This window comes from Pleurodeles waltl, chromosome 4_2 (assembly GCF_031143425.1).
Source record: "Pleurodeles waltl isolate 20211129_DDA chromosome 4_2, aPleWal1.hap1.20221129, whole genome shotgun sequence".
Classification (NCBI taxonomy): Eukaryota; Metazoa; Chordata; class Amphibia; order Caudata; family Salamandridae; genus Pleurodeles; species Pleurodeles waltl.
Window position 1 is genome coordinate 519,540,354 of NC_090443.1, and position 14,180 is coordinate 519,554,533.

The window sequence follows — 14,180 nt, forward strand, 5'->3', positions numbered from 1 at the left end:
GGCTGAAAGCACAAAAAATAGTAAAAATGGGGTATGTCCCAGTAAAATGTCAAAATTGTATTGAAAAATTGGGTTTTCCAATTCAAGTCTGCCTGTTCCTGAAAGCTGGGAAGATGGTGATCTTGCCACCACAAACCTTTTGTTGGTGCCATTTTCACGGAAAAACCACGAGCTGCCTTCTGCAGCCCTTTTTTCCAATTAAAAAAAAAAAAAAAAAAAACGTCACTGTATTTTGGCTAATTTCTTGGTCTCCTTCAGGGGAACCCACAAAGTCTGGGTACCTCTAGAATCCCTAGGATTTTGGAAAAAAAGGACGCAAATTAGGCGTGGGTAGCTAATGTGAACAAAAAGTTATGAGGGCCTAAGCGCGAACTGCCCCAAATAGCCAAAAAAAGTCTCGGCACAGGAGGGGGAAAAGGCCTGGCAGTGAAGGGGTTAATATCCATGGACAGTGGAGAATTTTGGCCCAGAAAGGCACAAAGATCATTAGGATGTTGAAATGACTTGGAGAAACCATCTTTCCAAATTCTCATAGCAGATGGTTGGAAGAAGCAACAGGCCATATTAAAAAAACAGAGCTTCTTAGTCTTGGTCTAAGTGCTGTAAATGTTTTCGAATGTTAATTGTTCCCTTGGCGAAGTCTTGATGGATAAAGATTTTGTAGCCATTAACCAGTAGAGACGGAATCTTTCTTGCCGCTTTCCAAATCCTTACTAAATGATGACCATTTGATGAGGTTTGGTATGATTTGGATTATGATGCAAAGGAATCCTGTGTGCTTTATCAATTTCACATTTTTCTGGGAACTGTAAGTGCAAAATACCAGGTAGTAAGTTTTGGAGATTTCGCCAGTCATTGCATTCTACGTTTTCTGGCAAATTAAAAATGTGCAAATTATACTGAAGATTGTGATTTTTGAAATCTAGTAATAGATTCTTCATCAGAACACCCTTTGCTGTGATGGGCATAACACTGTAAATTTTTGATTTGTTATCTTGAATTTTTATTATGTTGTGAGAATCTTTCATAGAGAGACTTGCCATATCTTTACGAATATTTTTAATTTCTGATGCAATATCATCTGTATTACAACAAATAGCTTGTAATTCTTCCTATAATGTAGAAAAGAAGCTTCACTAGTATCCACAAAGTTGTTTGTTTGCGCTTGTTGTTAATGAAATGAACATTTTCCCTTCCATACTGATAAAATATTGCAAAAGAGGCAAGAAGACAAGAATAAATGATGATGAAAGGAATACATGAAAGCTGCCATAATAAACAGAAGGTGCAGAAGCTAAAACCAGCTATGGGAGTGGTTTAGACCTTCACTGTGCCCTTTCCTTGAAGCAACTCCATCCTCCTGACAGAAAACTCAGGTAGCAGTACACAGGAAAGACCAGTGAGGAGCTCAGGAGGAAACTGTAATATTCTCTGTGTTCCGAACGCAGAGAATCAGAATGTCGAGCGGAGTTCCGACCGAGTCAGTTGGTGTTGGCTGGCTCGGGAGGAAGTCACGTTGCCCGCTCCACCAAATAAACCTTGTTTTCACATTACCAAGACTCCGTGTGTGTGGCTCCGTTACCACATTTTGGCGAAGAGGGTGTCAGCCACACTTACAGATGTGATCGAGGACGTGATCAGAACCGGACGCATGCTGCGCGTGTACTCGCTGCGTGCATTTGCTCAGGGCGCGCTACAGCCTGGCACAGGAACTCGACGGTTGGGTCTCCTTCTCTCACACTGGGGAGCTGGCACTCTACTGAAGGAAGGAGGAAGCAGGAAAAAAAAAATTACAATTCCTCCGTGATTGGAGAGTCGGCTTGGTGGTAGAGGAAAAGCCCTTAGCAACCACTCTGGAAAGCACGTTTTTTTTTTTTTTTTTCTCAATGTGGCAGAAGTAGAGAGAAGAACCTTAGCAACCTCCTAGAGACAATATTACTAAAGCTTTTGGAGTGTTATCTTTTAGTATTTGGAGATATCTTCTGCTATTAACATTCCAGCTCCATTTTTGGACCAATGGGAAGAATGGATAGATATTTTTGAGAACTATGTTGTGGCTTTAGATGGACAAAACTTCTCTGCGCGCAGGAAAAAGGCATTATTGTTAAGTACTATTGGCAAGGAAGCTCATCATATATTTAAATATTTGCCGGAGATTTGCAATGATGATGGTCAACCGCTAGGAGATGTTTATGAGGAAGCAAAGCTACGGTTGGAGAAGAGGTTTGCTAAAGAGGAAAACATCGTAATGTCGCAATATAAATTTGACACCAGACCACAAAAAGAGGGAGAGTCGTTAGAAGACTTTATTTCAAGTCTACGTGAATTATCTGTAAAGGGCAAATTTGGTCAAATGACTGATGAGTTGATTCGTGATCAACTCATTGTGCAGTGCAGGAGCACGAAAACTCAAGAACGCTTGTGGGCAGCTAAAAATCCCTCTCTCAAGGATGCCATTACTATTGCAAAAATAGTTGAAGAATCAGAAATTTGTATACGAGAGATTAACAAGAAAAGGAGTAGTAGCCCGGGAAGCGAAGTAGAAGTTGCAGTTGTCACGAAGAAATCAAATTCTTTTAAACAGGGTGGTGCTACATCAAGTAAACAAGGGATCAAGAGCCCTGCTTTGTCTAAATTGAAATTTTGTGCAATATGTGGGAGTTCAGCTCATACTAGTGATGCTAAATGGTGCTTCGCTGTGAATAAAGAGTGCAGGAAATGTGGTTGCAAGGGTCACTTTGCTCGGATGTGCAAGGATGTCTTCAATTCAAGAGTTGCGGTGGCGGATTTGGCTGAAGAAAACGGTGTTAGTGACCGCATCTTAGTTGTCCAGGCTCTTGTTTCAGAAAGAGGAAGGGAGAACAGGCCTAAAGGATTGTTTACTATTGCTGATAAGGAAGTGGAACTGATGGTGGATTCGGGATCAGTATATACTATCGTACCTAAGTCACTGTAGATCGAGTTATGGCATAAAGTTCCTTTGCTACCTAAAGACATAAATCCCAGTGGATATCAAGGGGTAGTGATTGATGTGTTAGGGTATTTTATTTCTCAGATAGAGTTTCGCAATCGTTGCCTTGAGGGGAAAATCTATGTGGCTGAGTCTGGACCACCTATTTTAGGGTGGGGGCATCAATTTGACTTGCATATTATCATTGATCCTCATTCTGAAAGCAAGATTCTAATGGTTGAGGATGAGAGTCTGGAGAAAATTCTTGAAGACGCTAAAGTTGTCTTTGATGAGAAGCTGGGAGAACTAAAAAACTATGTTCATAAAATTGTACTTAAAAAAAATGCAGTCCCCATGAAACACAAAGTGAGGAGGGTGCCTCTGGTGGTTAGGGATGAGGTAAAAAAAATGTTGCAGGATTTGATGGACCAAGGCATTATTGAACCGGTTGAGGCCTCTCCATAGGTGTCACCAGTCGTCATCACAAAAAAAAAGGATGGCAAGCTCCGTTTTTGTGTGGATTTGCGTAGCCTAAATCAATTTGTCGTCACAGACTCATTTCCTCTTCCTAACATTAATGAACTCTTGTCTCTACTCAAGGGGGGGAAGTACTTTTCAAAGCTGGATATGAGGAGTGCATATCCCCAGATCAAGTTACACGACAAGTCTAGAGCACTCACTGCCTTTATTACAATGGAGGGTACATTCCAGTTCACTCGGATGCCCTTTGGGTTGTCCTCGGCAGCGAGTGTGTTTCAAAGAATCATGTCAAATTTGTTTTCTGGTATGCAGAATGTAACGTACTTTCAGGATGACATATTGATTTTTGGTCAGACAGTAAGAGAACATAACACTGTTCTTAAGTCAGTTTTGAACAAGTTGGGAGAGGCTGGTCTGACCTTGAGGAGAGACAAGTGTAAATTGTTGTTGGAAGAAATAGATTACTTAGGTCATACTGTTTCGGGAGATGGGTTCAGATCAAAAGAAGATTTGCTGAATGCCATTCGCTCCACACCCATTCCATGCAACAAAGACCAATTACGTTCTTTAATGGGTTTGATAGAGTATTATAACAAGTTTGTCGAAAATTTTGCACAAAAAACTGAAAGTTTAAAGTTATTACTCAGGAAAGGGTCAAATTTCAGGTGGGGAAGAGAACAACAACTTGCCTTCGAAGCAGTCAAGAGAGACATTTGTGAGGCAGCTATTTTGTCTCCTTTTGATACTCGCCTGAAGACAGTGTTGACTGTGGATGCCAGTGCCTGTGGTCTAGAAGCGGTGCTTGCTCATGTATGTAGAGGAAAAGAGATCACAGTAGCGTTTGCTTCCCGCTCTCTGACGGCTTCTGAACGGAACTATTCAGTGATAGGCTGTGGAGCATTTCAGAACGTTTCTGTGCGTCGATTTTACATTGCGCGCTTTGATCACAAACCGTTACTTAAAGTCATGAGTCCGGGTGGGGCAGGTAAAGGGTCTGCTAGACTAGCTAGGTTAGCAGCCAGACTACAAGAGTATCGATTTACCATGTGTTACATTCCAGGTTGGGAGAATGCTCAAGCAGATTGTCTATCTAGGCTAACTTTAGACTCTGAGTGTGAAAGTAAGTCAGAAGATTCTCTCAAAGAACAGGATGGTGCCGTAGCATGGTTGGATGACATTGAGGACTGGGGCGAAGGTACATTTTCGGCTGATGAATGGACTATGTCTATGGAAAAGGATTTGGTTTTCAAAGGGGTTGTGCGAATGTTTGTAGAGGGGAAAAGGAGAGACAGTACCGTTGGCCTGTCATTGAGACCCTATCTAAAAGTGTTGGATGAGTTGTCCGTGGTGGACCTGAACCTAATTATGAGAAATGACAAATTTATTCCACCAGAGGGCTTACGGATTTTTTTTTTGTTTTGGCACATGAAGGCCATCTTGGCCAAACCTTGACCAAGAAGAGAGTTAGAGAGTACTTTTGGTGGCCAGGTATGGACGACATGATTGCTAAATGGGTCATAGATTGTACAACTCGTAAAGAGAGTGAAAAAAGGTTGAAAGTTGGTGTACAAGGAGTTCAGGGACATATTGAAGATCCTGGTCTACCCTGGAGTACAGTGTGTTTGGATTTTATAGGTCCTATGCAAGGCGTGGAGAATTTGTACAGGAATGCTGTCGTCATGGTGGATGTAAACTCGAGATGGGTAGTGGTAAAGTTTATTCAGGAAATTAGTACTAAGAGTACCATAGGAGTGTTGAAGGAAGTATTCATGGAAGAAGGTTTTCCTAGGGTTCTTATAACTGATAATGGTACCCAGCTAACCTCACGTGAGATCAGGAAATTCTTGAAAAGCTGTGGGATTATTCACAGGCTCACAGCCCTTTACAATCCACAAGCCAATGGAATGGTCAAGAGAATGAATTGATTAGTGAAGGGCACCATGTTAATGGGTATTCAGAGTGGGAAAGATGTCAAAAGATTGGTGGAAGAGATGGTTTGGGTTCATCGTACCACTGTGACTAGAGCTACGGGGACTTCTCCGTTTGAGAGGATGAGAGGCAGGAAGACAGGTTCTAAGCTCGTACTGGCATAGTTGACGAGTGATGATGTGTGTGATTCGAATGGAGTGAGTAAACCTGGGAGGGAGAAAGACATAACGGAGGGTGATTGGGTTAAGATCAGGCATGGTAGAGTTGTCCGTGGGCTTTCAAAATTTTGGGGTCCTTTTAGAGTTAAGAAGGTTAGTGTGAGTCATGTGGAGTTGGAGAACGGTGATAAGTGGAATAAAAGAAAAGTGGCACTCTACCAAAGGAAGGAGGAAGGGGGGAGTGTCAGGGTTGACTCTAATTCAGAGAGGTACAACAGCAACAGTTTTATGATGAGGAGTGATGATGATTTAGTTTCTAAGTCGGTTGGAAAGGGGTGGGCGGAGCATCAGTTGCTTGTTCCAGGAGTCAGATGTTCGGAATTGGAGAACGCGAGTTCTGAGTCTGTTTCTCATGAAGGCATTTCAAATAGTGGTCGTAGTCAGAGGACACGTAAACCACCATGTTATCTGCAAGACTATGTACAATTTACATAAATGAGTTTTAATCCTGTCGGGTTGCATTTCCCCAGGAAGATTGTACCCCTTTCTCTATTGGTACATTTAGTTACATTTCGTTATTGTTACATTTAGTCATATGTTTGTTTAGTTCCCTGGGCATCGCCTTTATTCATCTTTATGAAAATTGTATCCCTTTCCGCATTAGTACATTTCTGTTGCATTCGTATTTCTATCCATGTGTGTCATCGTCAGACGTAGCTATGTTTTATTAGTGAAATGTGAAAGGAGGAGGATGTGTAATATTCTCTGTGTTCCGAACGCAGAGAATCAGAATGTCGAGCGGAGTTCCGACCGAGTCAGTTGGTGTTGGCTGGCTCGGGAGGAAGTCGCGTTGCTCGCTCCACCAAATAAACCTTGTTTTCACATTACCAAGACTCCGTGTGTGTGGCTCCGTTATCACAGAAACCATGCCAAGTTAAACAGGAGAAAAGCCACCAATGAAGGTAGCTTTGTAAAACACTGGCTATCAGGCACCACAGCAGAAACAATAATAAAATAAATATTGCCTAAGTTTTGTTTTATATTGTCGATAATGCGGATATCAGAGGATAGCTAGCGGGAGGGGACATATTGTTTCATGCACTCATGTGACTTTGTTAACTACTACTTGTAAGTTTTCCTTTTTACATGATTTGGTAGTTCCTATGCAGTAGCATCCCTGTGGTTTTGTTGGTTATGTTTTTGGCCTGCTATTATTTTCATAATCCTTCACCACATGCCAGTTGTACTGTCATATTAATTTGCCTCACCTGGTTCGTTCGTCGGGTGCTTTCCCCTTTTTGTGGTTGGTTTCTCACATGTTTTCTCTGTGCCATGTTTTTGATGGGCTTGTGCATTAATCTAACCAAAGAGTTGGTGGTCATATTTTTATTTTAACTATACCACGTTTTTAATTATTATAGAGATTCGTCTTGTGGTGGTTTTGTTGGTCTTATGATTTTGCTGTACAGCAGTGTTAGTGTTATGCCTTTGCTTCACAATAGTTCTGTGTCAAAAACATTTACTTTTGTGCAGATTGGTTGCCCTATGTTTTTAACATGCAAGTTTGTAGGAAAATTCCTAATATCAAGGGGCACATTAACTAATCACAAGTTTTTTTAACATTATAAACAGACTTGTTATTTAAAACCATCAAAGAACTACATGGTATTCTTATTGACAATTATGAAAAAAGATATTGAGGCAAAAGCCTTGGTGTAGGAGGTACAGAGGCTTGTAACAAGCTCAGATCTGATTTGAAACAGCAATACAACTATGGTTATTCAGGAGAGTATTGAAAATCACACTCTTCCCTTAGACCTTCCCCACACAGGGAGCAGGCACCAGTATAAGGATTTTGAGATCCTGGAAACTGGGGCAGTTATATTAAATTGCTCCGCAATGTGCCATTTGGAGGGAAAAAGTCAGTCCCACACCAATCAAAGTCTTATGGACAAGAACTAGAAAGTGACCTATGAAGCTGTGAATTAGCGCTCCAAGGGCCAGATTTAGTAAAGGGTTTGCGCCTCGCAAACGGCGAAAAACGGTGTTCCCTTCCTATTTGCGACTCGCAATGCTATGCAATTTCATTTGCGCCCGCGAAAGCGGTCGCAAATGAAATCGCTGTTACCATCCACTTGAAGTGGATGGTAACCCATTCGCAAACGGGAAGGGGTCCCTATGGGACCCCTTCCCCTTTGTGAATGATCACAAAAACAATTTTTCAGAGCAGGTAGTGGTCCTATGGACCACTGCCTGCTCTGAAAAATACCGAAACAAAAGGTTTCGTTTTTTTTTCTAAGTGCAGCTCGTTTTCCTTTAAGGAAAACGGGCTGCAGATAGAAAAAAAAAAAACTGCTTTATTAAAAAGCAGTCACGGACATGGTGGTCTGCTGTCTCCAGCAGGCCACCATCCCCGTGAGTGCCCATACTCGCAATGGGGTCGCAAACTGCGACCCACCTCATAAATATTCATGAGGTGGGTCTTTGCGACCCCATTGCGAGTTGCAGAAGGTGTCTGAGACACCTTTCTGCATAGCAAATTGCGACTTGCAATTTGCGAGTCGCACGGACTCGCAAATTGCAAGTCGCAATTTGCTTTCTTCCTACATCTGGCCCCAAATTATTACATCAGTGGATCCAGCACTTATGAAAGTGCCGATCAATGATAAATAAATAAAATCTCCATGCTTTCACATAGTCATTTTTTGCTATTGTAGGTTTTCATTTTGCCTTGTTTTCCTGTGTCCTATGCTTCAGTCTGACATATTTTTGTTTCCTCACTCCTATAGGTGCCTCTTGCCCTGGTTTCGATCTTGTCGCTTGCTCTGGTTTTTTGGACACCATTCTTTGGTCTTGTAGTGCTGGAAAATGTACATTTTTCATCGCCTTCTCTTTTTTTCAACTAAAAAAGGATAGTATGTTTTAGTAATTTATTTTGCAATCTGGCTTGCTTCATAGGTTGATGAATTCAGGGCTAGTTGGCCCTTTTTCAGGAGCCAAGAAATCTGTACATACACAAATATCACACTTTCTCACTGTGTATTGTAGTCAGGCAGAAACTATACATTCGATGTATCAAAAGTCATATTCAGCTCCATTTAAAGTTTACAAGAATGTAAATGCCCTGCATTCAAAGGAAATGCCCTTTCTTGCATAGTAGGAGTAAAGCTTCAGCAAAATTAAGCGCTCACTGCAGATCGCATTAAGTTTCTCCATAAAAAAGCTTTTATTTGTTCTTCAGATAATAAAGGTTTATGTTGATGCACCTTAAGAAACACTGAATTGTGTGACAAGTAACGAAAAGAAGGTGTGCATAAATAATCCACAACAACTTGCCCAAATCAGATCTTGTAATCAATGCCCCACTCTTACCGTGAACCTCCAGAGTCCTCCAAGGTCTGCACTCTGCTCGAAGCAGATAGGATCCAGACCCTCATCCAGGCAGCATTTAACAGCAGTTAGACCACTGGGACCACACCCAATCACAGCAACTCTCATAGTCATGGTTTTCCTGTTTCAAGACAGCATTCAGGCACATTCAAATTACGTTTTATTGCATGATCAATTAAACTTTTTGGAAAAAGTCTGCAAAAACCATTACAGAAAACAATGTGTATAAAAATCATTGGTAAAATATATTCTGTACCATTGAAAAGGAGAACAGAACTACCATATTCACTTAAGGTCATTCAATTGACGAATTCTTACTCAATGCTGGCCGGGTCTTACTCCGTGTATGAGGTGCTACCAAATTCCATGAAGATGTCTGTGAGTAAAATGTCATAAATCACGTGCGTACGTGCTGTGCAAATGCAACTGGTTTTCCTGTCTATGGTAAATACAGAACGTTTCCTTGCATATAAGGAGAAATGTGTCTGTTCTAATATGTTCGAGCTGTATTTGACGAATTAAGGGCCACGATAGCTTATACGATGCTATTACATCAGACAGGTTTCCATAAAAATGTTCAGAAGGTATAAAGAGCATGTATGCGTGCTGTGCAAGTAGTTTTTCTGATTGTGGGGATTGAAGCTTTTCCTGAAATATGGAAAAGAATTTAACAAGCCTGATTGATGTTCTGGGTTATAATTACAGGATTCAGGATCTCTACGACAGCCTATTTGCACGTCCACACTCTCAAGCCATTGAATGACCTCTGCAGTAACTGTGTGTGAGCTTCTAAGAGCACTGGGCACAGGCATACAATGTGTATAAAAAAAATTTTGCTACTGCATAGTCTACAGTTGGAATCTCTAGGGTGATTTTGCCACTTCGGCTGAAAGTCGAGTGTTGACAGGCCTCCAAACCCAAACGCCATGAATTTGCTTTTGATATATTTTGAGTAGTTTGTTTCTATATACATCTGTTTTCCTTTCACGTTCATGTGTTACATGTGCTAATCACCATCTAAGCCAGACCATGTTGTGCTACAAAATTTTTATCCTTCAATCCACCCAGCTCTTGAGCACTGGTGCCGAGGGTTTACTTGAACAATGTATGGGTCACATGCAGATTCTATAATTCCCTCGCCTGTAATGTGTCTAGGGATTTTTGCTGAAGGTAATGGTGAGCCAGGTTGCAGGATCTACATGCTTATTCTCGTCAGCTAACATAAAGGCCCTCATTATGACCCTGGCGGTCTTCTGACTGCCAGGCCCACGTGACAGTTTCACTCCCGATGGGCTGGCGCTGAAGACCACCACATTACGAGTGTGGCGGTTTGGCCTCTGCCAACCCGCCACATCCCCACTGAGACCGCCAGGGCGGTTGGAACCGCCAGGCTCGAGATGAGTATCTCCGACCCGACAGTCCAATGAAGAACGCCGGCGGTATTATGAGCCAGCTTTCCACCAGGGTTTCTGAAGCAGTAGACACCGCCATGAAAACCATGGCAGAAAGGCTACCGGTGACAGGGAATTCCTTCCCTGTCACCAGCAGATGACTCCCCCCACCCAGCAAGCACAATACCTCCATACTCCCCCACCCCATACCAGAACCCCCCACCCCTCTTTCAGGTACAGCGCCCCCTCCATGCATACATACACACACACAGACACTCACATGCACTCTGCATACACGCATTCACTTACATGCATCCATAAACACATTCACTTCAATATTCATACACGCATTCAACCACACACACACAAACCCACACGCATACACACACACATACAAACACCCATACACATACCCATACCCAGACGCATACACACATGCATAAAACACCAATACACACAAGCATACCCACACGCATACACACACCCATACCCACACGCATACACACATGCACACAAAACACCACCCTCCATGTTGGACGCCCAACTTACCCTGTCTGGCAAGGAGGTGGTCCGGCAAGGAACAGGCACTTCCACCGCCGGCAGCGCCCTGCCATCCGGACACCGCCAGGCCATATTACAGGTCGTAATACAGCTGGTGGAGTCCTTTTGGCGGGTCGGGCCGGTGGTGGAACTGCCAATGCGCCTCTGCCTGCCAGCACGACTACTGCAAGATTTCTGCCCAAAATGTGGCAAAAATCCTGCAGTACTCGTAATATGGTGGGCAGTTTTCTGGCACCCGCGCCTTGGCGGTCTTTCTAAAAGACCTCCAAAGTCATAATGCAGGACAATGTGTCAGGCTTTGATTCCCTCAGTTTATGACAGAATATAAGAAATGCACATTGATTTACTATAGTTTTACTGAGCAGGCCAAATTCTATGCTGGGGCTTGTTTGTGGGAGGCTGTTTTTGGCAGGCAAAAGATAGATTTGTATATTTTAACCACCAGGGCATTCAGAAGCTTTGCATCTTCTCCCAGCATAATTTCACTCACATATGCTATTGGTGGCATTCATTTTGCACCCATCACCTGGAGGATAGGTTCTAGGCTGGGACCCCATAGATGCTTAGAGGCAAATGCATGTTGTATTTTTAATGGATGCCTTCTGCTGTTCGAAGTTTCCTCTTGAATCAATCCATACACCTATGTGCTTATATTCTGGCACTTTATGAATGTATTCACATCTCAGCTGCTGACTCCCAGTTTTATTAATTCTGTTTTCGAAGATGATAATCTTTGTTTATGACGGATTGGCTGCGAGTTTGCGGATTCTGGTATGAACGCTTAGGTTGTCAATCAACCACTGAAGGTCCACTCTTGTTTTGTTTAACATAACCATATTGTTGGCATACAGCAGATTAGATAGCAGACTTTCTCCCAACCTTGGGGGATGTGCATTTTACAAAGTCCAATGCTGATGTAAGATCCCATATATACATATTGAATAGCTAAAACACACCTTTCATTCAACCCTACTGCAGTATTGATTTTTATGAGAGAACCCTGCTATTAGCCAATCCTTGTACAGGTATCCACTGAGAGAATACAGAATTTTAGACCTGGCATCGTTGGTGTAGCCTCCCCCATCCTTTTTGCCTCTCCTTTCCATGTTTGGACTGTGTGCTGGACTCTATTTTTGCTGGTTTTGTTACTCTGGGCACTTTACCACTGCTGAACAGTGCTGAAGTACAAGTGCTCCCTGTGCAGAATGTACGTGTAATTGACTTTTTCTTGATTGGCACATTTGATTTTCTAGTAAGTCCCTAATAAAGTGAACTAGAGGTAACCAGGGCCTGTAAATCAAATGCTACTAGTGGACCTGCAGCACTGATTGTGCCACCCACACGAGTAGCCCTGTAAACATGGCTCAGACCTGCCACTGTAGTGTCCGTGTGTTCACTTTGAAAACTGCCAATTCGACCTGGCAAGTGGCAAACCTTCCTTTTGTATGCATGTAAGGGACCCCTAAGGTAGGCTCTAGGTAGCCCCATGGTCAGGGTAGTCTGTATATTAAAGGTAGGACATGTGCTGGTGTGTTTGCACATGTCCTAACAGTGAAATACTGCCAAATTCGGTTTAGGCATATCTGTTTCATAGGTTGACATGGAAGCTACCTTGAAATAACTTTTACGTGCAGATTCCTTTTGGTAGCAGATAGAGATTTGGAGTTTGGGGTCTCTGAACTCACAATTTAAAAATTCCTCTTTTGGTAAAGTTGGTTTTTAGGTTGTCAGTTTGAAAATGCCTCTTTTAGAAAGTGGGCATTTTCTTGCTTAAACCATTCTGTGACTCTGCCTGCTTGTGAATTCCCTGTCTGGGTCAGACTGAAAGTTGGGCTGTTTTTGAATCTCCACCAGACCGTGACACAAAAGGAGCTCGGGTGTGGCCTGTATATCCTGATGGGTCATCTGTGTTAGAGTGGAGGAACGAGCTGGCACTTACACCTGAATGGGCTGTGTCTGCCCACACACAATGCAGTCTCCAACCCCTGGGTGTGTGTCTGGGGTCAGGCATGGGCAAGGCAGGATCTTGTGAACAACAGAGACTTTCCTTTGAAGTTTGCCAACTTGAAAGGCAGAAAGGGGTATAAGTAGTGGATCCAAAACCCCAGATGTTTAGATTACTTCTGGGATCAAGCGGAACCTCTGCCAAGGAGAAGAGCTGAAGAGCTGGAGGAGGAGTACTGCCCCTTTTCCTGTGACTGTACTTTGCTAGGTTGGCCTGCAGTTGCTATATCTGCCAGAAAGAGGACAAAGACTGGACTTTGTGGTATATTCCTGCTTGTGAAGTGTCTCAAAGGGCTTGGATTCAGCTTGCCTCTGTTTTGAAGTCTTAGGGCCATTAAAGACTTCCTCTGCCATAATTTGGATTTACTGCTGAGATTTCTTCCCTGCCAAGTGCTGCCCTATCCAGTCCCTGGGCCCTTGAAAGGTGAAGCTAGTAAACCAAGGTGGAAATCCACGCACAGGAGCCGTGCGGGGAAAATGTCGACACACCACCTGTAACGTGGCTGTAAAAATGACACACCACCTGCATCGCAGCTGAGAAATTAATGCACCAACTGCATCGTGCCTGGGAAATCGACGTACTGCTGAAAATTACGCAACCACCACGCAGCACAGTTTTTTATCACTGTGCAGCCAGAATTCGCGCGCATCATCACTGGGCGTCAAAATCAACATGAACCTGATCGGATCCAAGGCGCCCCATCCGGAAATGGGCGCATCACTCTCTTGGAGGACAGAAAAACGGTGCATCGCCTACCCGACCGGAGAAGAAACAACACACGGTCTCACTTGCGAGTAAGGAATAGGCACATCACGGATGTTTCCAATGTACTCTCGGCAATGCGGCTCTATTTTTTACACAAACCAGGTACTTTGTGTAACAACGTTTCCATTGTTTTCTATGGAGTAAAATCTATTATTTTAAAAATTCATAACTTTACCTGTGTATGCTGTATTTTCTTTTAATTAGATACATATTTGCTATTTTTCTAAACTGGTGTGGTATCCATTTTGTAGTGTTTTCATTGTATTACTATGTGTTTTGGTACAAATACTTTACACATTGCCTTTGAGATAAGCCTGACCGCTTGTGCCAAGCTACCAAATGGTGTGAGCAGGGGTTATCTTAAGTGAGTGTCTCTCTCTTACAGTGACCAGAGTGAGGACAGAGTGCAAACTGACTGCCAACCAGAGACCCCATTTCTAACTCAGAAGTTCTATGGTCTTTAGCAGCTTCACAGGGATTGCCCATGGCTGTATTTTTTACACAGATAATTCCTTGGGACCCAGTTGCAGGCTGCTTTAAAGTCAATAAAA

At 42.8% G+C, this 14,180-nt stretch overlaps 1 protein-coding gene across 3 annotated transcripts in view; it reads right to left on the reverse strand.

Moving 5' to 3' along the window:
• Window positions 1-14,180, reverse strand: part of LOC138293039 (dimethylaniline monooxygenase [N-oxide-forming] 2-like) — a 403,220-nt gene that overhangs the window by 242,113 nt on the left and 146,927 nt on the right. For 2 of the 3 annotated variants that reach the window (XM_069232022.1, XM_069232021.1), the window contains exon 3: window positions 8,890-9,028. The exons of the other annotated variant lie outside the window; for it this stretch is intronic. In XM_069232022.1, coding sequence (XP_069088123.1) covers window positions 8,890-9,028 — 139 coding nt within the window. The remainder of the gene's footprint in view (window positions 1-8,889; window positions 9,029-14,180) is intronic. 3 annotated transcript variants of the gene reach the window in all.